The following is a 26282-nucleotide window of genomic DNA, read 5'->3' as shown; positions in this document are numbered from 1 at the left end:
TGTAAGTAGGGTAATATTTCAAATAGTCTCTAGGAGCACAGTGACTTTTTCATGGAGCGCTCYTGGGGCTGCCTCTACAGCTGAATTCTGATAAGTTTTCAGTGCACACATTTTGGTATGTCACAGATAGAAATGAGGTGCTCCATCTTTGTCACGTGCGTGTTCAATCATCTGTGTGCTGATGGCATTTCAGATGGGACCCCGGGGGAGCTCCTACACTGACAAACATCCCCTCAGCATAAATAACTGCTCAAATTAAACACATTGAAGCAAATGTTTGGTGTACACATTTTACTGATTTCTGTATCCTCTGTCAATACCTCATGCAATGTGATCTTTACCCAGAAAAGTCAAGTCGCTAAGGCTAACAATGATTTCAGAGTACTTGATTATATTTACATTCTTTGGAGTGATAGATGAACAGCAAAGGAAGCAAAGCCTCTTTCTAATCAATTCCAGTTACAAAGAAGGCTTATTAATAAATCAAATTTGAAAATACACAACAGATAGATGCTATATTTAAAAGTATGTGCATATATGTTGAAAACCAAATCTCCTTACTGTCATTGACAGCTTTTTTCCTTTTTCTTCTTGTTGTCCTGTCCTTGGCTGGACCAGCTGCTATATCTTTAGTCCTTGGGTGGGTCTTGGCACTCAGTCCTTGTCTGAGAAGCCCAAGCTGTGCTACATGTCCATTAATGACGTGGATGATGGGGCAGAGTGAGCCCTCAGAGGTATCTGGACACACAGGCCTGGGAGGAGTGGCTGATGTGCCAGAGGGATGTGTTGCTGTCCAGAGGGATCAAGCCAGGCTGGACAGTTCAGCAAGGAGGAGCACAAAGTCCTGTCCTCGRGGAGGAACAACCCGAGAATACTCTGATGGACACCCAGCTGGGAGACAAGAAAGGCCCTGGCAGGACCTGGTGAGCACCAAGCTGACCATGGGTCAGGGACAGGGAACTGTGCCCTGGGCCATGTCAGGAGCGCTGTCACCACAGGGCAGGTAAGGGAGCCCTCCTTGTTGAGCACTGAGGAGTTCATCCCTGGTCCACTGTGTCCAGCTTGGGGTCCCCAGTGTGAGAGACAGGGATRTACTGGAGGGAGTCAAACATCAGGAAACATTTCCTTTCATTTTTTAATGGTKAGGGTGGCCAAGCACCAGGACAGGCTGCCCAGGGAGGTGGTAGAGTTTCCCTCCTTGTAGATGTTCAAAAGCTGCCTGGACRTGGTCCTGGGCAAACAGGTCCAGATGGTTYTGCTTGGGTAGGGAGTTGGACCAGATGACTTCCAGAGGTCCCTGTTGATCTCAACCATTCTGAGGCTCTGCAAAGCTGGAGTGGGAGCTGCTGTCAAGAGCAGCTCTTTGCTGGATTTCTTCCTCTCCTTCCTTCCCTTCCCTCTTCTTCCATTCCCCTCTACTATGGTAAAATATAATTTTTCTGACCAGTTGGACTTCTTGGTATGAAAATGGTCTTGTTTCCATAGAAGAAGTTATGTGATTGTTGGTATGTTTTTAGTGTTAATCAAGAACAGTTTCTTATAATTATAAGCATTTTGAAACAACTTGATGGAATGTAAATCTTTACTGAGTAAAAGAAGGGACCACATTCTGAAATCCATTGTAATGTATTKTTCTTCCTTCCCATCTCCTTTTTCCACAATAACTGAGTGGCTTACAGATTCCCAAACCAAGGTATCTGTTAAAAGATACACTTACATACATTTACAAGAATTCAAGCTTATATTAGACATGTCAATTGATGTCCTTTATAAAGGATAAGGAGCAAAATGACATTCTGTCATCATTAGGGCTGTTTCTTGGATTAATCTGACATCTATATATATATCTAGTATGCACAAAAATTTTTGTCCATATTCAACCTAAGTTTTGAGTTCTGGGTTTTAGGCTGATTATTAGAAGCAAAAAAAAATTCATATGGCTCGAGCCCCTTTGGAGTGTCATCCATGTCATCTTTGTTTGGCTGGAAGATWTTTTGTAGCCCTCAGCTGTGTCTAGAAATGAATCAGTAAACAACTGTCCTCTCAATTAGACCTGCACAGGGGATTAGAAAATTCCTGATTGGGGTTAGAAATTTGTGGTTAGAAAAAATCTGATAGTGAAAGCTAAAGAGCACTGGAAGGTGCAGGCAGGTGGAGAGAACAYGGGAGATGTGAGTTAGCCCTGGAGYGCTCCTGCAGTACCTGGGAATAGCAGATGGATGAAGGAAAAATGCTAAAAACAAAGAAATACCACAGAAGAAAAAAGTGTATCGAAGCAGGGGAGAGACACTGTAGATCCAGAACAGAGGAGGTAAAAAGCAACAGCTGGAGTCTGGCAKATAAAAAGTCTTCAATGTCAGGGACATTTTCTGGGTCTGGTCCCTCCTTGCTCTCCTGGGAGTTTAACCAGGAAAGATTTTCCTCCTGTGCCATCTTGGATACCTCAAATTTAAGGCAAAGAACTTCAAGAACAAGGGAAAGAAATCTTCTRTTGCCTTGAGTTTCACCCATATATTTCTGAGCCTTTAAGGGTTGATACAGCATTTGATGTATTTTTTTCCCCCCGGTTGCTGAAGCACGTGGAGATTCCTGCCTCAATTCACCCTTGGGGTTGGTGCTGGAAGCTCCTGAAACAAGAAAGGGCAAAGGAAGGGATTGATTGCTCAGAGTGGTTTGCTTTGAGGTATACATGAGGGTATACATTCATTTTTTGCTCATCTTTCCTTTCTTCCTCAAAGTCCCAGAAATATCTTCCTTCCTTTGGTCCCTGAATATGCAGGATCCTTGGAAGCAGGAGAAGAAGGTCTGAGGAGTCAATTCCTATGGATATGGCTGGGGAAAAAAAATCTGATTTTTATATTCCAAGGCACAGATACATTTAGGGTTCAAGTCTATGTGTATATTGTACCCCTGGYAGTAGAATGACTGAAACCTCTGAAGGTGGAAGGACTGATGCTCAGTTGAGAATGACTAAAAAAATGGCATTATTGTCTTGGGTCCATCTTTTCAGGTAAAATAACCTACATAAATACTTGTCCTGATTTTTGTTGAATATGTGAAAATGAAGTAAACCCCAAACCCTGCATTTTCAGCCTCATACTTTGGCTGTGCTGCAGGCTGGTGATGTCCTTGGGGACAAAGCCAAGCCCTAGTCCCWCACTGGCCTAACCAGTCCTATTTTAGTGGCCATTTGGGTGCCACTGGKGCAGGTTTTATGGTGTTGGTTAGACAGTTCTGCAGGCTGTCAATTATAGGATCCTTCAAAATAAACCCCCAAACCCACAGGAATCCAGAATTAATCATAAAACACATCTCTTTTGCTAATTCAGTGCCAATCTCCCTGAAACAGTGTCTGCTCCCTGAAATAACATCCAGCTTGTGATAACCCCACAATAAAGACTGTCCATTAAATTTTAAGAGGGGCAAATCCAAGCTTGAGAGCTCTCTGTTTGGATTGCTATACACATAGGGCGATTTAAAATATCCACTTGAGAAGCTAATGAAAGACAGAAGCCCTGCTGTATTTCTGACTTGGYTTAGCACTTGGGGTTTAATATCAGGCACTGGCAGATCGTCTGGAAGATCCGGCACTTGCACAGAGCGCAGTAGTTACAGCACGAGTTCAAATGGGGCTTGCAGGCTTTGTAGGTTGGCACACAGTTAGCAGCAGGTGGGGGCCTTGGCTTCGGGGATACCTTGTGTTCAGCATTTTTCTGGAAGAGAAAACAATGAGAATTCATTGAGAATTCACCCKCACCAAGTGATGGTGGCTTGGGGAGTGAACAGAGGGAGGTTCTGGGGGAATGGGCTGGTGGTTGCTGGCAGTGGGACCTGTGTTAGTGATGCAGGGATGTGGTGGGGATGGGAAATGGGAAAACGTGGCTTTCTGAGCAATTGCATTTCTGAGCAAAATGACAAACTTCACATTGACCATGACTGGATGGAGTGTTGGAAAAGGGTCTGTAGAGGAAGAGTGTGGCAGCAGTGAAGAAAGGGATGTACAAAAGTACAGAGGTGGTGAAGTTACCAGTAAAACCAATGAAGGTGTTATGTTTGCATCCCCAAACTTTTCAGATGAGTGAAAGCTCCCTGTCAGGCTCTTGTTTGCTGAGCTGTGACACTGAGAGGGTGAGAGATGACTTGGCAGAGACATCTTCCATTATCCCAGGTTGCTCCAAGCCCCATCCAACTTGGCCTTGGAAACTTCCAGGGATGGAGCAGACACAGCTTCTAATTTTCTTTCCATCATTATTGTTTCACATGTATTTTCACAATATTTAGAGATTTAAAGTGTATGTAAATTATTTAAATCAGGGACTGGCAGTAAAAACTTCACAAATGAATGCATTGAGGCAAACTCTAGAAATAACAAACAATTATAACCCARCAAAGGTTTCTGAACAACCACCTACCTTGGAAGACTTCTTGTTCTCTGCCTCTTTCCTGCTGACTTTCTGGGATCTTCTAGTTAAATCTTGAACGAGAATAGTGAGCATAATATGAAATCAATTTTACAGAATGTTATTTCATTGAGATAATCCTATTTGTGTGTGAGAGGAGGCAGATAACCTGCATTGCCACCTCACTGCTGCATGTTTGGCAGTGATGCTCATCTCAATTCAGAGTGTCTGAACTCTGTCACTGCTGCTTGTGTGAAGCAGGAGAGCAACTGATATTTGTATTTTAGAAGGGTTTTTTTTACACATTACTTGTTAGGTGCAAGCAAGGAATTATTTCAGAGAAATGAAATTAAAGGTCTGTGAAAAAGATGGGGGTGCTCATGCACATTAGCCACATSAACATCAATAGGAAAAATCTTTATAATTCCATAATTCTTTTTGTTAAAAGGCGGTACTACATGTGTAATTTTGGAAGGAATTAACAAATGTACGCTTCTTTCCACAAGCAAATCTCTGCTGCTTTGACATAAACTCTGCATCTGTGTGATGCCACCTTTYACTCTGCAGTTCTTTGTTCCTCCTCCACCTACCACTTCGTTTTACATAACTTTACCTTGAATGAAAGGTGTTTCATTCACGTGCTTGTAACTTTGCTTTCTATGTATATTTATCACTCTGTTTTTAGACAYTGATAATTATGTGTGAATTCCATGCCTAGGGCTTATCTTGGCCTCTAAAATAGCAGAACTGTTTAAGTGTGAGACATTTCGTAAATTCACCAACCTGTTGTGATGTTTTTGATGCCTTTATTCTCTGTGTGTGARTTTTGTAATAAGCACTAACTGAATGCAATGGATGATTGGGATAAAACCCACCCATATCCCCCTGAAGAATGGTGGCTCTTCATCTATTCCAGGATACTCTATCAATTTATTTTTTAATATTTACTAACTGCTAGGATTTGCAGAGTTGCAGAATGAAGAATAAGTACTTTGACCTGGTTTGGGGGGTTTAATTTATTAATCTTGCATCTTTGTAAATTTGGTTTATGCATCTCTAAGAGGCAKTGGGGGAAACGTGTCCCAGCTCAGCACATCTGCCATGTCTAAAACATAGGTTCCCTTCTGTGAAAGATAAAGAAATCAGCTGAAGGGATTGTATTTTATAATTCTCTTTTTAAGTAGAGTAAAAAAATCATTGGATTCTGAGAAGGAATACATCAAGGATCACGAGGACCGCAGAATGGTGCAGCTTGGGCAGCTGCAGAGAAGCACAAGTTTTGCTAAACTTTCAGTTAAACAACACTGAGTTAACTCATGATTCAGAGGTTCAGATTTCTTTGGAAAAGCATCTCTGGGGCAACTGTTTCTCCTTAAAGAAATGTCATCCTGAGCAAGAGCATGATAAAAAACACAGGAAACAAGGTAGGAACCAGAGTGCTTCAAACAAAAGCCCTAAAAGCCTGAAGAAAGAARCTGAACAAAAGCAGCTTTATTTTTTAAATTATTAGCATTATGACAGTTATGAATGTTTTGTAGCTGATTATCTCCAAATACGTGTGAGTTTCTTGAAAGAAGAGGTTGTGTAAATTACATTGAAAGCGTTAAGGCAGACAGAAGGAAAGAATTTTGTGAAGCGTTAAATATGGCCCTAAATAGGTTTTACCCTAACAGGATGGGTGCTCATCTGCCAGTAACAGTAGGGACAGAGCTGGTCCTGTCTTGGAGAGATAAACAACCCCTGGCTCTCCCTTGCAGTGCTGCTTTCTTCCCCTGTTTAAAGATCAGGCAATCTGAGGTTATATTAATATCTGTTAATATTGTTGATTTCTCTACCACAAGAACAAATCCTTAAAAAATCCCACATGATGTTCATTTTTTTCTAAATGCATGAGATTTTCAAAGGAAGATTACTGCCTTTTTTAGCAGAAAAATACTTCTCTTCCATATAAAAAGCCTTACAGTGTATCAGAAACTGAAATGAAACCTGTAAAATAAAAATAAGTTGTCCGATCATTATTATTATTTGTTTCCTCTAAACTGACGTTTGCACATGGTCATTCTTGGACGCTGCAGCCACAACAGTTCTGCACCCTATTAAGGGAATTGTACAACATTGCAAAGGTATCCAAAAAATCCATAATAATCAACAGCAGCGTTTCCTGCAGATCGTGTTGATTTGGCACCAAACAGCAGATTTTACTCACCTACTATGGAGATGGGTGGGAGATCTGAGAGGTCCATTCTGCTGCTCCTGGACAGATTGCATTCTTTCTTCTCCTCAATGACCAGGATGGAATTAGCTGCTCTGAACAGGCTGTAGCACAGCAGGAGGCTGAGGAAGAGGTTCTTTCTTTCCATCGTGGGGAGGAAAAATTCCATTGTCATGAAAACCGAAATCCGTCAAAACCTGCACGGAGAGGAAGTGCAGGGATATGAATCTCAGCAATGGATTTCTGTCATGTCGTGCAGCTTAAGCAACAAATCTCTGACAGCTCTTTTTTTTTCCCCAGAACCTTGCCTCTGGTACTGGAATACCTAAGATTGTAGCTGTAAGAGTGGAAAARTGCTATCCCAAATAGAACTTCCCGAGATGCTCTTTATTCCTGATTCTTTTCTCAAAAGGTTTATTTCCCCATAAGATGTGGGGGTCCTCCCAGCTGAGCTTTATAATGTGGCTGAGCAAAATCACATCATCAATTCCTTCCCAGAAAAACTTGTCTACAAATTTGTGCTGAAAACATAGAAAAATAAGGACGATTTAACACTGCCCCCCAATTGTGTTTCCCATTTATTTTCTTTTCTTAAAAATGAATCACAAAGTGACATCTTGTTTTGTTGCATCTCCAAGTGGCTTCTCTGATCCCATATACATCACAGCTGTAACTCATGTGACTTATGAAAGGCCCAGTGCTATAAAGTGTTTATGTGCCTTGGGGTTCTGCACTGAATAACTTGYGAGATGTGGCCATGTCTGGGATTTGAGGATTTGTGGAGGCACCTGAGCTGTGGAGCATGGCCCTCCCTGAGATGWCAGTCCCTGCAGGGTGTGTATCACCCGCCTGGACTCCTTTTCTTGTACTTTGTTGCATTTCAAAGCTGATTTTTATCTCCATGTGCATCAGATTTCTGCCGTGTTGGAGTCATGGGAGCCTCCTTCCCCCAAAGGCGCTCCCAGCCTCCAGATTTATGGATGGCTTTGTGTCGGTGAAAACCTACTGGTAGCTGTAAAAAGAGGGAGTGAAACCAAATGTTTAGGGCTGTTCATCTGCTTGTAAKGATTTCATTACTGGGGAGTTAAAAGGTGAAGAGTTTCTGCCTTTGGGAGGGCTTTGCTCTGGTCACTGCTGCTACACCGAGGCTGTTCTACATTGGATTTTGTGGCCCCACTGACCCTCTCTTCCCTGGGAGATGCTCAGTATGATGCTTCTAATTCCAAGTGCTTGGGATCAGTTCTGGAATTGTCCTGCTGGCCATGCTCATGTAACACATCAGTGCTGGGGGCATGGAGGCTGCTTGCACTGCTTGCACAGTGGCTATACTGGGAGGGGCTCAGCCTGGAGAAGAGAAGGCTCCAGGGAGACCTRAGACCCCCTTCAGCCCTTATGAAAAAGAGGGAGAGCAAATTTTTACCCTGGCAGAGAGTGATAGGACAAGGCAGAATCGTTTTAAACTGAAAGAGAGAGTTTAGAGGAGATTAGAAGTTCTTAACTCAGAGGATGATGAGGCCCTGGCACAGGGTGCCCAGAGAAGCTGTGGCTGCCCCTGGATCCCTGGCAGTGCCCAAGGCCAGGCTGGACGGGGCTGGGAGCAACYTGGGACATGGGAGGTGTCCCTGCTCATGCTGGAACTGAATGATCTTTAAGGTGTCCAACACAAACCATTCTGAGAGTCCATGATTCACTCCAGGATCTGCTCGGCTCCATTGGGATTTGCAGGGTCACAATGCTGGATCCTTTGGGGTTCATACGTCGGCATGAGCTGCAGCTGAAAGAGATGGATCTGACCCTGGAGTTTTACAGGGGGGATTAAGCTCTGGGGAGGCAGTGCTGCTGTGTCTGTGTTTGAAATGCTGCACACTGGAGTCATTCAAAGGTGTGAAAGTTCAGACCCCAGCTGGGGCAGAGTCATGGCTGTGGGTAGGAGTCTCCTTTGAATGAGTTGAATCACATTTTGTGATATGAGATGTGAAGTGTCTGATTTGATCCCAAATCACCTACTCGAGGAGAAAGTGCATCTTGTTTAGAAGACTCTAAAAATTATGATAACCAAAAGGAACAAGTCCTGCCATGAGAATTTGTTGTGATGGTAGAATTATGGGCTTGAATTTTCAGTTATTGCTGTATAGCAAGGTATGAAGGTGACATTTCTGTGTCAATTCTTTACGTACCCTGATCTTGCAAACTCTTGTACAGAAGCTCAGCCTTTACCTGTGGTATTTTCCCATTTATAATGGAAATATGTGAAAATATTTGCCAGGTCAGGATCCTACCCTGATCTTTTTCTTATCTTCAGAAGAGCTCCCCATTCATTGGCTTTTCCCCATCCCCTTTCACAAAAGGTGTCTAAACCTCACTGAGATTTTTTGGTGGTTCCTAAAGCCTGTTCTAATAAATACCTATGTGTGTAAAGAACCTTTTAGGTCACAACCATTCAGGGYACAACCATTCAGGTCACAATTAGAACTTCTTTTTGTGTAACTGATTTTACCAACCTGAGTATCCCTGGTGATGTTCATATTCTTTAAATCTATATAAGAGCTAAATAATGACTTTTGTGCCCAGCTTGTCTGTGTTTTCCAAATACGCAATGGGTCAAATATAATATAATGYCTAAGAATCTTAGCCTGCTTAACATTCAATTTTGCTGCTTTTTGAGATCTAAGCATACAGGGATGGAAGAAATTTTTTACAGAAGGTGGTAAAACACTGGCACAGGTTGTCCAGGAAAGTGATGATGCCCCATCCTAGGAAACATTTAAGGTCAGGTTGGAGAGTCTTTGATGAACCTGGCTTAGATGAAAATGTCCCTGCTCATGGCAGGGGAGTTGGATTAAATTATCTTTAAAGGTGACTTCCAACCCAATCTAGTCCATGATTCTATGACATGGGGCTTCACTGATTATCTTCAGTTCTTTGATTATCCACACAGCTCTCCTGCTCAGTTTCCTGATTTTTCATTAGAAGCAGAGGTAGTGCTCCTTTAGTGRCCTTGACTGTGTCAAATAATCTCCTTACTCCATTCTAGTAATCTTTAATCCAGTTCTGCTTTTTACTCCAAAATTTTGCTAGGGTCTAAGTCAAGCCAATGCCCACACAACGGCTTTACTATCCACAGGGTCATTAAGTTAGTGGCAATTACCTGTCTGTTYTCCATTTTACTGAAAAGGAGTTTCCCACCCAGCTTCACCAGTTTAACAATTAGCACCCAATTTTAGGTGGCTGTTTAGCCTTCCTGCAAGGTGCAGCTTGGAATTAAATCTGCCTCTAAAGAGAGTAATTTTGTTTTCTGTTTTTAAATCATTCCAACATTCTATTTAATTTTTAATACCAGTGACCTCTTACGATATTTTATCTATTTTAAATGGTGTGTTTTCCTGCTCCTAGGGTTGTTTGGAGCTAAGGGGCAAGACTTTTGGATTATTTGAAAATGTACTCCTGCCTTCATACCAAGATTTAGGGTACTTTAGAAAGCATTCTTCAAGTGTTCTGTCCTGTTCCTCATTTTCTGCATGTTTAAATCTTTCTAGCTCCTTTGGGAGGAAATCTAAGTTATAATGATTTCCAGCTCTGTGGAAGTGTTTCTGGAAGGGTGAGTATGTGAAGAAGGGAAGCAAGTGCCTTTAAAGGCTGTGTSAAAGAGGAAGCTGTCAAGCTTTTGCTGCTCTATTTTCACTTTCTAGAGAAGCCCTATTTTAAACACTCATCCCTTTGCTACCTTGTGAGAGCTTGCACATTGCTTTGACTAAGGGACATTGCTTTTTTTGACATGTTTTTGTTCTCTCTTCCACGGCATAACTAGACACAGGCTTTCCACATATGGAGATGTGAGATTTCCTACTGGTATTCGCTACAAAACCTCTATTGTCTTTGGGTTTGTTCTGTTTGTAAATTCAGAAGTAAATTGGCTTTTATGTTACAATCCAGACATCTAAAAGGTGAAGTCRATTTTTTTTAAATAGGGTATTTGATCAGTGATTAGTGGAGGCTGATGGTGGATTGGCCTCTGAAATCCTTTAGACATCAATAATCCTTCTGGCCGGGGTGGTAACATCATAACAAAGAGCAACGGTCAGTTTACAGCTGATGGGAAAAAAAACCCAAATAAATTTGCCGTCTGGCTTTTCCTGCTKATAAATTCTAAATAACTTGCTTGACAGTCAGAGGACAGAGCCTTTCTCCAGTGAAGAGGAGGGAGCCAGGAGAGGTGCCGAGGCCCGTGTGATAGGGATTTGCAGAGGATGGGAAGCAGAGCAGGGAACAGGAGCTGTGGTGCTGTACAGGACATGCCYGGGACATGGGTGCAGCAGTGCTGCTCCCTGTGATCAATCCACCATGGGCCATCCTGGACTTGCTGGGGCCCTGAGTGCTCTGCTCTGCTGCAGGTGATGGGGCTGGTTGTGACAGAGCACAGCTGCCCCTGGGATCAGACTGCGGGGGAGAGTGGGGAGCTGCCCCAGGGCTCCCTGCATCCCTTGGATGCGGTGGAGGAGGCAGGAATTCCTGCTCAGTTTATGGCAGACAGACCCACTGCAGGGAAACTCAGAGGGGCTGTGAATAAGGGGTTAAATTTGAAAGAGAATTTTGAAGAAGAAGATAAAATTAAGATATAATTGAAGAAGAAGGTAAAAGTAATTGTTTTGTGTTCCATGTGTAATGGCATTTCTAAATATCCCGCTCTCCTGCTGTCTGTGTCCTCAATGTCCTCAGATGCTCTGACTCGTGTTAATCTTGGTTTGTGAGCACAGTTTCTGCTCCAAGGGACCATTGGCACTTTGGGGGCACATGTGTGCCTGCCCCAGCTGGGAGTGCTGAGTGGCAGGGAGGGGAAACCTTTCTGGCTGCTGCTGGGGAGAGAAGGATGTTTCTGGACATTCCTTGCAAATCCTGGCAAGGAGCTGTTTTCCTGACTGTGGCATGGACAAGTCAGAGCAGTTGGAGCCATCAGATTTGTGTGGAGTRGCTTTTATCTGTGCCCTCCTAGAAATGAGAAAATAATAATAATAATAATATCAAYAATATCATTTGCATTGCTCTTGTCTACGTATGGAAAATCCTGGGATCAGGGACTCAGATGTCCTGTACCAYATGGAAGGAAGATTTTGGAGCAGTCTTGGGTATCTGTGCAAGATCAGTGCAAGATCTGGACTGTCTCCACAAAGCGCTGTGAGGCACAGCTTTGGCAGGGAAGCAGGGAAATCCATGTGTAGCCCATAAGTGGGAAATGAGGATGAAGACAAATGTCTGGGAGTGACACCTTAATGGATTGACTACCCGTAGGAAAACAACAACCATTCTGGGAATGAACTAACAATGGAAAAAAATATTTAAGGAAAAAAAAGTTGTGCATTTGGGATGAGGAATGCTGTCCTGGGAAGCAGGAATGCTAAAGGATATGGGATTGTGGAGGAAATGAGCTCGCAGCGCAACACTGCTGTCAAACGTGCTAATGGAGCTCTGAAATGGGAAAACTGGAGCAGCTTCAATAGGAGGGCGAATATTTGTTTGGGATTGGTGTAGTTGTGTCTGGAAGGCACTCCAAGAACACCATGAATTTGTTGGAAAGTGTTTGGATGAACGAAAGATCAAAGGAATGGGAAAGTATGTGCGAAAAGAGCCCTCAAAGTTCAGTTCTTGGGATTCCAAAGGGAAAATGGAGARTGTTGCAGTTCCTGAGTGTGCTTGGCAGGGTTGGAACGAGGATGGGGTGAAAAATGGGTTTTCAAGGAAGATGACAAAGCTTTAATGAGATGAAGTCACCAGAAATAGAAGCCAAGTCTGAAACGTTTCCTGGGTTTAGACTGTTCTGATTCAGTAMCAACGACACCTTAGGACTTCTGTCTTTGCCTTTTCTTCTACAGAAATGTGATTTACATTTTATTTTGTCTAGGAAATACAGCTTCTAAGCAAAATTGCTGGAAATAACATCACTATCTGTGTAATGTGCTAACTAATGACTTGAACTTCAGTTTTATTTATGATTTTAACAATCTCTGGAGCTGTGCCGGGGTGTGGATGTTCACTTCAGCKCTGCAATTTTGGGAACATATAAAATTATGTAAACAAAGGTGTTGCTTTTACAGATATGGCACTACAATTTTCCACCAACTTGACCTACCTCTCCACTTATTAATCTATAAGAATTTTTTTTTAATTATTTTTTTTTTTAAAAATTTTAAATTCTGATAGCTCTGAAAGCACTTTAGGTCACAGAAAAGTTATCTCCAGCATCAGGTATGGAGTCAAACCTATTGAAGCAGCCCATTTCAAAACCTTAGTAATGAAAGAATAAACTTTGAAATTCAACATGTAAATAATAAAAAGCTCAGAGTGAATCCTTAATATATAGGTAGATATTTATACATAGAAATTAAATAATATATAAGTGCATACTATATAAAAATGTAAATATATGAAGATATACTATTTATATAAAAATAAATRTATAAATAAGTGAATAAATGAATAAATAAAGAAATATAAARATATGTAGTAACGTATGTTACATCTGATGATTCCCTGTGGGTCACTGGATGGGTCCCCACTGGGAATTGGCCACTTTCTTACTTTTTCTTTTAAGCAAATACATTTCCACTCGCAGAAAACAAGAATGTCTGTGTCAGCTGCTGCCTTCCCAAAAGTGTTGCCCCAAAAGAATGTCCCTGCTGCCATCAGCAGCTGGATCTGGGACCTGCAGCTGCTCTGAGCTGAGCTCCCCTTCCCAAGGTTGCTTTCCTCTGGTACAGGAAATGCCCCAGTTATGGGCACTTCTGAAAAGTTTGTGTCAAAATTAATTTAAAATTGTGCTCTACAGGGAGAGTAGGAAGAGGCTGATGTGCACCCCCAGACATTTTTAACTCTGCTTCTATTGGCAGGACTAAAACCACATTTTATATTTTGCTAAACAGTTAAAATTGCTATGTTGCATGAGTTTGAAATGCTTAATTCAGTACTATTTTTAATGTAATGTCTTCCTCATTATTTCAGGTTACTTTTTTTTTAATGGCAGGAACATTTCAAAATGCACTGAGAACAAAAGGAAAAGCTGAAATGAGTGTTTGCTKCAGAGGGTGCTGCCTTCTGCTTCCTAATGACTCAAATTCAATATATGTCCTGCAAATTAAATGGAAGTTTAACCAGCAGAGTAAGGAAATTTGAAAAGAAATTGTGTGATTTGGAAGAAAAAAAATAGAAGAGACTATTCCAGCCAGGTTGCTTTTTCCCATTAAATTTAATTTTCTAAAGGAATGTAAGTAAAACTAGAAAAATAAGAAAGTTAATATTTCTTCTATTCAAATATCCTCCATGAGCTTGCACACTTAATTAACAAGGTGTTAATTATTTAGTCAAGGGTCTTTGCAGGTGTTTAGTCTGCAAAATACTGGGGGTTAATTTACRTATCTCTACCTCTGTGTCTGTGTGTAACAGATTAAAGGGTATGTTAAAGAAAATATCCATATTTAAACTAGTAAAATTCTTCAGTTTTCAGTGATTTGAGTTTTTTTATGTACAAGAAAAAGGGAAGATAAGGGAAAATATTTTTATCATTCATGTACTTTTGCATTTGGACTAGAATGCTGTGAATGCTCTCTGAGCCTGCTTCAGTGGGGAAAAAATAATTATTCTGTGAAGCAGGAGATGCATCRGGAAGTTAAACTCTGATATTTGTAAAACAAATACAGGATGTTCTTGGGGGAAAAAAAAAACCAAAACAGAACAAATAACAAGAGAAAAATCAAACCCRACCCAACAACAACAAAAAAGCTTCAACCCACCACCAAAACCAAATGACAAAAATTGCTCCTCGAGYCCTAATAGGTATCAAATGGTCTTTYGGAAAGAGATTGATTGAACTGTCTAAAATGAGATTTTGCAGACTATCCAAACAAATGCCCAGAATTCTGAAGGGACAGGCAGGGCAACCATCCAGTGATGCCCCTGCTGGACCTTCCCTGACTTGGTCAGAGCATTTCTCACATTACAAGGATGCAAAAAACCCCCGAAATTTCCAGAGACAGCACCAAAACCACTTTAGAATGCACTGAACTGTCATTTGCCTTYGTGGTGTGGCTGAAAGGCAGCAGAGAGACAGAGCTGTACAGATGGAGAAATAAAGCAGGGAGAAGTAGACAAAAATCTGGGCAACAGAAAGAAACGAATCCATTCTGGAAAATAACAGCTGTAGTAAAATGACCAATAAAATTATTCATTTCCCAGTGACTGCAGGGGCTATAAAATTGATAGAATTGCTGTAGAAATTGATCTGGTAAGAAAAATTCTGGCATTGCAAACAGCAATGGAAAGCTATCTGCATTTTGTATCTTGTTAACCACGTAAAGCAACCATTGCTTGCTGAACTTCCACAAAATTAAATTATATTAAGAACACTAATGGAAGACTGGACAATGGGATGTGTGTAGTGTAGGATTAGTTTTTATGAGGTGCTAGAGAGAGAAAACTGACAGGGCAAGTTGAAAAACTAATTATGGTCTGATCAGAGAAATAGTATAACTTCTAAAATAGATCAAATCTAATCTCTTGTCTTTCTGAAGTTATGAAAGCTGCAGAAAAAGAAAGATTTTTTTTCAACATTATATCACAATTTCATTTACTGCACTTAGGGGAAAAAAATAATGTAGTGAATTGATTGGAACAGTGTAAAAATACAGCTTAGGAAATGTACGCGGTTAATGTTAAAATCATGTAATAAAAGAGTGGAAAGAGTTAATATACTACCTAAAATAATTTCAGGAAAAAAGCTTAGAAGTAAATTAAACGAAAGAGCAAAATTTTCAACAAAAAAAATTGAAGAGGCAGAAACACTAAACAGAATCAAAACAATCGAAATTGAAGGCAGTGCCTGGAAAAGAAGRGTTTAGAGCGGAACAGAAAAGTGCAACAAATAAATACAAAATGGTAAACATAACAAAGCTAAGAGGGTTTTAAAATTTTACTGCGGRGGGAGATCTGCAGAGCTGGGCCGAGGTAAGGGAAGGCAAATGTCCCTGGTGCTGTGCGGCAGGAAAACGGGATGGGCTCAGTGCAGGAGCAAGCGCGAAGTGCATGCCCTGGGGAAGGCTCCGAGGGTCTGGTCCTACCGAGGCAGAAAGGTGCTGTCCCGCTCATCGGGCCGGGGCTCCGCCAGGCGCTGCTGTCCCGTCCCCGTCCCCGTCCCCGTCCCCGCTCCGCAGGCAGCGGCCAAGCCCCACAGCGCTGCGCTCCCGCTGCACCGCGCCGCGCCTTATCCCGAGTGCAGGGCAGGAGCATCGGCCCAATCCTTGGGAGGATGGGCAGTCTCCTCTGCTTCAGTTTCTGCTTTTTGGCAGCCACCCCGCTCCCGCTTTGATTTTCCCTCCTTCTCTCTTTGTTGCCTCATGAAAAACAAATCTGGTGGAAAGTTGATTGACCCCCGGCCCCTCCTTTCCCCTCCCATTCGAAAGCCGCCAGGACAGACCCGGCCCCGCCGTCTTCAGGCAGAGACGATTCCAGCCGAGATTTTCCCGTCACTCAGGTAGAAAAGGACAGATAACAGGGGAAGGAAAAGACCTGCCCCAAAAAAGATGCAAAGTTGTGCTCTTCAGTGCATGCTTCGGGCTCCTGACTGTGAGATTCCCTAGTGTGGCAGGCTCGCTCCCTGGGAAGATCATTGTAAATGCTGGGCATCTGTACGAGCAGCTCCTCAGCCATTCCCAGAGCAGGAGAACTGGCTGTTTATCATCGATTAATTCCACTCCAATGAGATAGTTTTGTGAAGTTGCTAAAAATCAAACCACCATGGAGCAAAGTCTGTTTTTCTTAACCTTGATAGGCATACACAGAGACCAGATGAGTTTACCCGAATGTGGCCACAATTATYCAAAACATATCAAATGTCCCTTTATATTTTCAAGAGTTACATTATATATCTCCATGCCATATTAATATTTTTCCTTGGCCATTTTGAAGCCATGTGCATGTCATGTGTGCCACAGGGGTTTGGGTTTTGGTTTTTTTTTATGCCTACTTGGGTAAGGTCTGTGTGAGGGGACGGATAGAAACAAGGAACCCTTGAGATYACTGACAGCACTGCTCGTGTTTGCAGCCTGGTGCTCCAAAAGCTTCCAACTGGAAGGAATGACAAAGCAGCAATGTTTTTTTTCAGAGCCTGAATGATCACATTTGATTTAAGGGCCATGAGAGTAGTTGTATAATAAAATTCGATGGAGGGGTTGAAGCTCTGATATGAAATAAAACTGCAGCTCCCTTGCATTTCTGTCTTACTAGTAAGTCTGTATTTTTAGAGCTGAGGATCTCACCAGGACTATTCTGGGGTTGAAAAATGCCTCTTTGGGAAGTCTTTTTATTACTTTTATTTTTCTCTCAGTCAGCTTCCCAAACTATGGCAGAGGAGGTGAGAAAGATTATAGTACGGTACCATCAGCTGACTTTATAGGACTTGAAAAATTTGCGAAAAAACCTGGGGCCATGTGAGTCGCTGCCTTGGAGCAGAAGCCACTCCTTACAACCCCAAGACTGGAAAATGTTGTAAATATCTAAAGCTGTTTTTTGGTTTTGGTTTTGGTTTTTGTTTTTTTACTGCTTTTGATTGAGGGCATTAACAACTTGTGATACTGCAGTGTTTCAGAGTGCAGAGCGTCTTCTGTTTCTGTTAAAGGAGACACACAGTGCCTGTGTTTTTCCAAAAAAAAAAAAAAATCCCTCCAGAGTGTTATCTTGGATCCTAGGATATTTAGGGATTACCCACCAAGGGAGTTCCTGCATGAAGGAAAGAYGTGTCTGGCCACCAGAAATGTGGGAGACAAAATGAGACTTCTGTGAATGCTTGAAAAACAAAGTTTGAGGGATCGGGTGGGGAGGAAGATGATGAGGAAGAATATCTGAGTGGTGCTCAGAGCAGCTTCTCAGAGGAGCTGTGGGAAGACACCTGGAACACCAGGGGGGCACAGGCTTGCATGAACATATGGAATTTCTGAGGCCCTCGAGAGGTGTTTTTCCCTCGTTCCCTGCTTCACTTTTGTTGGGTAATAGGTTTAAAATGAGTCAGAGTGGTAGAACTGGCTGAATTTCAGAGGGTGAGAATTCTAGGTGCTAAAATTGGCAGCTATTTTAAGAACTATTTTAAGATTTGGTTGTAATTTCAAAAGAATAGAAAATAAAGAGCCAAATAGAGAAAAATTGAATGCTGACGGAGATAAAGCTGAGAGAAGAGGCCCAAATGTGCTCACACASTGAATTTTTACAAGACTGGTACAGTGAATGCAAATCAATCTTCATTTATCACTTTACAACAACCAAATCCTTAATCTGAAAGCATTTCAATTACAAAACTTTATGTGCTAATATCTGTATGGCAATTTACAGCACTAGCAGCCTTTCTTTCAAAAATGCAGTTTCCAGAGTTCGAGTTGAAAATATTATGAGTTTTTTTTAATCCCACTTAAAACAAAAGCTTAGTCTAAATTTCCCATTACAAGCCCCCTATTTTTCAGACACCGCTTTTATCTAAATTTGGGCCAAATTCTTTTCTTAGCTTCCCTTGCAGCCTTGAGGCCCTKCACTTACATCTCATTGTATTATAGACATTTATGGGATGCAATTAATTTTCTAATTTRAAAGAGAAAGAAATCCCAGGGATTTGTTCTGTGYTATTTTGYAAACAGCAGAAATTCTGCTGTCACGGTGGAGGGTGGTTGTTGTCAGACGTGATGCAGAAAGCCTGGTTTGCATTCACTGTACCAGTCTTGTAAAAATTTAGCATGTGAGCATATTTGGGCCTCTTTTCTCAGCTTTAGCTCAGTTAGTGTTTCATTTTCTCCCTATTTGGCTCTTTTTATTTTCTATTCTTTTTCATTCTTTTCAAAATCAACCTATTTTGCCTTTTTTTTATYCACCCCATTCCATAGTTGACACATCTTGGCATTTTTCCTCCTCTTCCGTGCACAAACATTTTCCTCTATGGTTTTGGTTTTCTCCCATTTTTAAAGCCAACAGTTTCCTCTCTGATACATTTTTAGGCTCTCCTTTATCTACCTGTCTGTATCAGTCTTTCCTTTCTTCACCCCATTTTTCCTAATATCTGTGCTTTTTGATCTCTCTCAATCCCTCCCATTTTGTCACCCTCTCCATTTTCTCATAATTTCTTGTGGCTGACCATACCCTTCATCACTCTTTGTTCTCTGACTGCTTCAACATCATCTCCCCTCTGAGCATCTCCCTGCAGATGTAATGAGTGGCATTAGGAATGGGATGAGATGAAAAAATATCCCCACAAGAATCTGGGTCCATATGGGTTCTGTTTGCATTCACACGGAGTGGGTGTGCACCCATCGCCTGCAAAGCCCTTTGAATAGTCTGTGTTTTGTTACAGATCATGTGTTTCCATGGCCTTCTACTATCTTATAAAGGGATTTGATGTCTTTCATGGGGATATGAGATCTGACTTCTCTCAGCAGCATCTCTTTGATTTTTGGGGTTGTGTTCCTGTGACAGAAAGCAGCTGAGCCATCCTTGGTTTGTGGCATTTGTACTGCACAACAATCTAATTTATTAATAACTTCAATCTCTTTTGCAAATGCTTTTATTGGGAAAATGTTGCTATTCTGAAAACTTTCCCRTCTTGACTTAAAAAGTGTTTTTGTCCTAATATATAAAAAAGAAAGTTAAATTAAAATTGCTGTTGTTTAGAACTCTGCTACAGCTTTCAGTAAGCAGAAGGTTTTCTGCTTTTTTATCATGTTCACTAATATTTGCCAATATCAGCAAGTGATCTAAAAGTACTTCCTGGAATGACCATCTGAAGGGACAGTTACAGATTTCACAGGATTGTGCTGCTCACTCCTAAGAGGAAAAAAGAATTATGGCTTTGGGCAGCAGAACAGTGCAAGGATGGGAAACCCTGACAGAGCAAAGTCAAATTTCAGCATTTTCATGCTTTGGGATTTGTTTTGTTTTGGTGTGATTTGGTTTCGTAAATCCAGGCTAMTTCTCCAGGAAGAACAAAGTCTGAAACCTCTGTACTTGATAATAACTTTCTTTCTTCTCTTGTATTAAATGACAGCACTAATAATATACAATATCAAGTTATGAAGCATCTTGTCCTGAGTTATTCAATGAGTCTGCTGTGATGTAAATRAAACAAACCCAACATTAACTCAGATGCAAAATTCACTGTAGATGAGATAAGCAAAGTCAAAGAACAAAAGTTCTAGTTCATTAGAACTAGATGAAATTCATATCCAGATTGGTGTAAACTCTGGGTAATTAGCTTGAAACATGATCCAAAGAAGATGTGGATAATTGGGTTCAGCATGCCTGAAGATCACCTATGTCTCTTGAAACGATAAATTATTTGTGCTTTGAAGCTGCTTCCCATTCTCTCAATCAGCTGCATCTGAGAAGGGCTATTCATCTCATAATTTACTTATCTAAACTTGCTACTCAAAGCAAGACAAAAGCAACAAGACATGTGGGTAATTGAATAAATGAATTTGTTCCTGGTGGCTTTCAGGAATCCCAACCACTGCAATGGAGATCAAACACATCTCTGAAACAGTTGAGTCTAAGCCAGGGATCACATGGGAGGAGAAAATGAGCAGGGCRGGAATTATTATCTGATTTTATGCAAGGTGTCTAGAGAAAGGGAAAATCTGTGCATGCACTCACAGAGATAGTGCTGCGGACCCAGATGTGATGCAGTCTCCTACGTGAAATACTTGTGTACAGAATCACAGAACAGACCCACAGAATGTCCTGAGCTGGAGGGGACCCACGGGGTACCCTGAGCTGGGAGGGACCCCCAGGATCATCCAGCCCAACCCCAGCCCTGCCCAGGATCATCCAGCCCAACCCCACCCCAACAATCCCACCCTGAGCATCCCTGGCAGCGCTGTCCAAACGCTCCTGGAGCTCTGGCAGCCTCGGGGCCGGGACCATTCCCTGGGGAGCCTGGGCAGTGCCAGCACCCTCTGGGGACACAAGAACCTTTCCTGATCTCCAGCCTGAGCCTGSCCKGACACAGCTCCAGCCGTTTCCTGGGTCCTGTTCCCGTCCCAGAGCAGAGATCAGAGCTGTCCCTCTGCTGTCCCTTGGGAGGATGTTGAAGATCACAATGGGGTCTCCCCTCAGGCTCCTCTTCTCCAGCTGAACCAGCCAAGCACCCTCAGCTGCCGCTCAAACAGCTCCTCCAGACCCTTCCCCATCCTCCTGGCCTCCTTTGGATMCTCTCTCAGGACTTAATGCCTTTATATTGTGGTGCCCAAGCTGCCCCCAGGACTGGAGGTGAGGCCTGTGCAGAGCAGAGCAGGACAATCCCCCCCTGTGCCTGGTGTCCCCAGGACAGGGCTGTCCCTCTGGGCTCTCAGGGCACTGCTGAYTCACATCCCACATGCCATCAGCCAGGACCTCTTCCTGCAGCTGCCATCCAACATCCCACTGCCCAGTCTGTCCATGCCCCAGGGTGACCCCACCCCGGGGCAGAGTCTGGCACTTCCCCCTGCTGASCTTCTCATGGTTGGTGATGGCCCAGTGCCCCCATTTGCCGCAGTCTCCCCATGGGGCTTCCCTGTCCTTAAAGGAGCCAGTTTTGCACCGTAGATGAACTTGCTCAGTTTCCCTTCCAGTCCTGTTCCCAGGTCATGTTGAAGAGCACAGGGAAGAGGATTGAGCCCTGTRTAATGCCCCAGTGCCTTCTGATGTCACCCCTTGTGCCCGCTCCGTGAGCCAGCTGCTCACCCATCCCATCATSTGTTTATCCTACTGTGGGATGGACAGTCTGCCCAGAAGGGTCCTGTGAGACACAGTATGGAAAGCTGAAAGAATGACATCTCCTGGCTTTTCTAGACTGACCAGTGTTGTTCCACACTTCCACAGTAATAAATCAGGTTGGACAAGGAGGACTTTCCCCTCATGAATCTGTGCTGGCTGTGACCAATGACTGCATTGTCCTCCAGCTGTGTTTCAATACCCCCCAGAATAATATTTTCCATTATTTTCCTGGGCACTAAAGGGACGCTGATAGGCCTGTATTTTCATTTTCTAAGGTCTTGCCCTTCTTGAAAATCAGGACGACATCTGCCCACTTCCAGTTGGGTGGGACCTCTCTGGGTTCCACGAATGACTCAAAAAGCATTGAGAAGGCTCTGCGATGACTTTAACAGCTCTTAAAAGATTTTCGGACAAATCCCATCAGGCCCAATAGATTTTTAGGAATCCAGCTGAGGCAGGAGATCCTGCACAATTTTCAGGGTGGATTTTCAGGGGGGGAATTGATCAATCTCACAGTCCTGCTCCTCCAGCTCAGGGCACTGGGACCCCCTTGGTCCATCATCCGTGCTGAAGATGGAGGCAAAGAATGGCTGATGGACCAAAGGGGTCCCAATGCCCTGAGAATCAATTTAGCTGCTACAATCAGTTTGAGCCAATGCCACATCAAATCAGACATTCATTAGAAACCTGGGAAGGCAAATGTGAAATGCAGAAATGCCAAACAGCAAAGGCATTCCGGAAGGAACATCAGAATAGAAATTTGCATATTTTACCCCTAATGATTGAAAAAGGGAACCAATTATCAGTGTCAAACAAATCCTCATTCAATTGCGTGAAAATGAATAACAATAATGAAGACCAGAGGAATGAAGAACATGAAGAACTATGACAGGATGAGTGTGAACGATACAATGGTCATGAGAGTTCCTTTGCAGAAGAGCTACCAGCACTCAGTGAGGTCTCTCATTCTCTTAGATGTGATCTCCTSATCCTGCCTCAAATCAGCCAGCTTGGTTAAAAAGGTTATATCTGATTAATTCTTGCTTTTACATGGGGGGAGATGTAACAAATATCCCAGAAATACCAAGTTATGCACACCTGTCTTTGTGAAGGTCAGTGGAAGGCAATTTAAAACCTTTATTATTTCATGTTTCTTGCTGCTGTTTCCATGGAGTTGCACTGCTATAAAATTATTTTTTCTGTGACAAGTCATGGAGAAGATGGGCAAGTTTGGAAACCCTTCAGAGAAACCTTAGTGTTGGCAGTGGGAGAAGAGGCACATGAAGTGAAAACTAATTCAATTTATGCTTTTGAGCAAAACAGTCAAAATTGTTGCATTGTCAGTTGTTGCATCACATTTTGGTGCAATAATGCTGCAGCTCAGGAGAATGTCTTACCTTTAGGAGAGGTCTGGGGTCCAACGGTTCCTTGGAAAGTCTGTGAAATCAAAGGATGCTGTTTCATTGAAAACATTCAAAAGGACTGACGGCTGCAGGTTGGTATGGCATTTATTGCTGGGTTTATGCAACAAAAAAACCCCAACCTCCCACGCCCTGTTGATACTTCTCTGGTCACTCTTGCCCCAGCGTCTCTCATTCTTTTTCATTGCTTGAAAATTCATACTGTGAGCTGTCTTTCACTCTCATGATGATCTAAAATATTTCAGCCAGATTTGACTTTATTTCTTTACCTGTTGCCCTCATTTTTACAACCATGTGGCTAATATGAGATAGGATTTTGCTTTGCAATTCAAATACTTTAAATCCCTGAGAAGAGAAATAGAGAGAGTGTATTGATGATGGAAATGCTGAAAATGTCAACGCTTTTGGATTGGAACTACAATAGGCAAAGTATTTATTGAAAAGCTTTATTCTGGTTGACGGGGACACCAGGTCACGCAGACACCAATATGATGAGCATGATCCGTTTATTTCTAATACAAGCTCCTTTTTATCTACTTTCATAAGCCAGCCTCTCTATATGATTAGTAATGCCTTTCTATATGATTAGTAATTATTCATTGGTTAATTAAACAGTCTGTCTATTACATTTCAGCATATGATTGGTATATTTGCAAAAGCATGTTTTTGCATGCCTTGCAGTTTTAAATCAACGTTCTCAGCATTTTACACTTTTTTCAATTGTCCTATTGTTCTTCAATTGCTCTTTGTTCTTGCTTCTTACTATGTTTCTTCTTCATGGTCAGTCGGTACATGTTACACCGCTGTAGTCACGTCCTCTTCTTTCCAATCCTCTTCTATCTCATCCTGCTCTATCTTGTGGTCTGRGTTGCTCAGTAACAGCAATTCATGCCCTTGTTCCCACAAAAACCTGTCTAACAGAGATTCACCTRACTGAGATCCTTCTACAGCTTTATCCATAGTGCCTTTCATGATATAATTTAATAAGAGAAACTGCCCATGAACAGTTAATCCTAACCTTTTTCACCTTCATAATCAGTTTTAGCAGAAAGGTGAAAGTTTCAAATTTGTGYCATAAAGTTGACTTACTCGATCCTGCTTTCATTAAAAATAARAAGAAAGGAAAATCTTTAGCGGACGTATTCTTTGTTAAAAGTTTCTTCACTAGCCTGAAGAATAAAGGCAGCAAGAGCAGAGCATTCGGAACAATGAAGGAAAGACAGAGGCAATAGTAACATGAACTGAAAGATGCCAGATATACTTTAATTATTGTCAGTAACGTTTTCAGGACTTTAAATTGCAAATGTTTTTAGGAAAGGAATTTCCATTATCTGTGAAGTACCTGCTGTATTTCTGATCACTGCAAAACCTGGGRCATCACTATGGCACAAAATGTCAAATATATTCACTGTGTACATTCTACAGACAGAAAATGAGGTTTCCTAAGTGCTTCAGTATTTTGCATTAAATTCTTAGATTCTTAGCATTTTAAATTACAATCTCTAATGGCTGTCATTACCAACTCATTTAAATAAAACAATGTTTTAATTAAATAGTTAATTTACAACATCAATAACTTTGTTAATTCATGTTACGTTCATGACATCTTTCATATCTTAGTGATTTACCGTGCTGAGAGGGATCTATCTGRGCATTAAAACAGGCTGTACTGTTGGACTCTTGCAACCTCCTAAATCAGATGTACTTGCTCTGCTACAGCTGTATTCTAACTAATCACCGGAAAGGATTTTAAGGACCCCATAGTATTCATTGCCATTTTATTCAGTATCAGACAGTTCTCAGTAGTGCTGCTGTATATTTTGAGATAAATCACTTCTTTTTTTTTGTTGCAACAGTTTGAAATGGGGGAGAAAAATCCACTACAAAACCAGCATCACAATACATTTTTATTTTAAAAGTTATTTTCATTTTTACTTTCCTACCATTTAAAATTTAAGATCTTGGAAGCAAAGATCAGTGGTCCAATTGCCCTACAAAAAAAATTATCTGGGCTTGCCATCCTCCTTCACCAAATGGRGCAAATGAAACTTGCTAGAATTAATTTGAAAGTGCAAAACTCATTTGGCATTTGTGTGAGAGCCGCAAAGTGAGCGGATGTGAAACCAGGCAGTGGATTTAGAGAGTGAGGCACTGAATTCTTCAAATAATCACAACTTCCACCTTCTTATTTTATCAACCGGAAGAACAGCAGACATCTGATCCTTGTTAATGCTGTCAGTGTGTTTACAGGTTTCAGAATTCTGTGTATATCATAAAAACATCTTGTCTAAGTCTGAACATATATGATGATATACCATGGTAATAAACAAAAGTTAAAAAAATTTTGAAAGTGGTTTAAAATAACCCAACTCAACATTCAGTGAAATCTCTCCTTAAACAGAAAACTAAATCCTCCACAGTGAAGAAACTACTTATTCYCCYCCTRTAATAGAAGGAATTTGAGACTGGTATGTGATAAAACTCAGTAAGAAGTAAAAGTATGTTTCCTATGAAAAGATATTTATAAACCTCAACTGTCCAATTTCTAAAGGTAAACTTATAATTTAAAAAGCAGAACCAAAACACTTTCTTGCCCACAAAGGAGATTTGCATAAATTAATATATTAGTTTAATGAAATGTGTGTCCTTTTTTAATATACTAGTTTTTATTTAATGAAAATTGGTGAGTAGTTGTAACCTTCAAGTTTCAACCAACCTGTGCTGCTATTTTTAAGTAAATTATATATATATATATATATATATCTTTATGTGTATGTGTAAGCAGAATATTTAAATTATAGATTTCTCTGGCCCCTGTATTTTTGTTTTAGCTTGCTAAACAATCCATATCACATGGTGAGTTCTTGCTGGAGCTATCAATATCTTTCAAAAAATATTTTGTTGTAATTTAGAATAATAATGAAAAATATAAAATCATTAAAAGCTTATGAATAAAAGCAAAACATCCACTTAAACCATTAAGAATTTACTCACCAGTGGAATGCAGCTGAGGAAATTACATTTTCAGCCAGACTGGAAAGTCACAGAAGTGCTGTACATTGATTCTCAGTCCTGGCTTTTCTCATGGAAAGAAATTCCACTGCAACTCAAGTGAAACTAATCCCACTAAACCCTTTGATTTGTCTGGATTTCTCAGGTAACTCAGCTTTTAAGGGTTTTATCTAGAATATATCTTTTCTGTGAAGGAGTCACCGGAGAGAAAGAGGGAAGGGAAGGGAAGGGAAGGGAAGGGAAGGGAAGGGAAGGGAAGGGAAGGGAAGGGAAGGGAAGGGCTGCGGGGGCTGCTGGGGAGATGCTGCAGGGGAGATGTGTGCAGCGGGATGTGTTCGCTGCATCTTGTTTGGCTGCCTCAGAAACGAACCCCCAAGTGCATTTACCACATACCTTGCTCACAAGCCTTCCTCTGGCTGCCCTTTGAACATCCTGCTCTGGCTTCCTCCTTTTATTAACCAGCCATGG

The 26282-nt window shown here is 41.6% G+C and overlaps 1 protein-coding gene across 3 annotated transcripts; it reads right to left on the bottom strand.

Annotated features, from left to right (window-relative positions):
* Window positions 1-26282, bottom strand: ASIP (agouti signaling protein). 3 transcript variants are annotated; one of them, XM_057387408.1, is made up of 5 exons: window positions 26208-26282; window positions 22779-22818; window positions 6607-6809; window positions 4413-4474; window positions 1-3713 (listed from the first exon to the last, which is right to left on the bottom strand). In XM_057387408.1, exons 3-5 carry the CDS (start codon window positions 6785-6787, stop codon window positions 3537-3539), a joined length of 420 nt encoding a protein of 139 aa, XP_057243391.1. In that variant the 5' UTR covers window positions 6788-6809; window positions 22779-22818; window positions 26208-26282; the 3' UTR covers window positions 1-3536. The 3 variants fall into 3 exon arrangements, with proteins under 3 accessions (XP_057243391.1, XP_057243393.1, XP_057243392.1); XM_057387410.1 differs by lacking the exon at window positions 26208-26282 and adding an exon at window positions 25797-26159; XM_057387409.1 differs by lacking the exons at window positions 22779-22818; window positions 26208-26282 and adding an exon at window positions 15717-15997.

The sequence above is a fragment of the Malurus melanocephalus genome, unplaced genomic scaffold (genome assembly GCF_030028575.1).
Source record: "Malurus melanocephalus ecotype Western Australia unplaced genomic scaffold, MMel_1.1 scaffold_1207, whole genome shotgun sequence".
In the NCBI taxonomy this organism is placed as follows: domain Eukaryota; kingdom Metazoa; phylum Chordata; class Aves; order Passeriformes; family Maluridae; genus Malurus; species Malurus melanocephalus.
Note: the sequence above shows the minus strand (reverse complement) of the source record. Positions and strands in the feature narration are given on the sequence as shown.

Excerpts from the sequence above, each read along its gene's own strand:
- ASIP (XM_057387408.1), bottom strand. The coding sequence starts at position 6,787 with ATGACAATGGAATTTTTCCTCCCCACGATGGAAAGAAAGAACCTCTTC. Across the intron at positions 4,475-6,606 it reads CCCACCCATCTCCATAGTAG|ATTTAACTAGAAGATCCCAG; the intron begins GTGAGTAAAATC and ends TTCTCGTTCAAG. Across the intron at positions 3,714-4,412 it reads AGAACAAGAAGTCTTCCAAG|AAAAATGCTGAACACAAGGT; the intron begins GTAGGTGGTTGT and ends TTTCTCTTCCAG.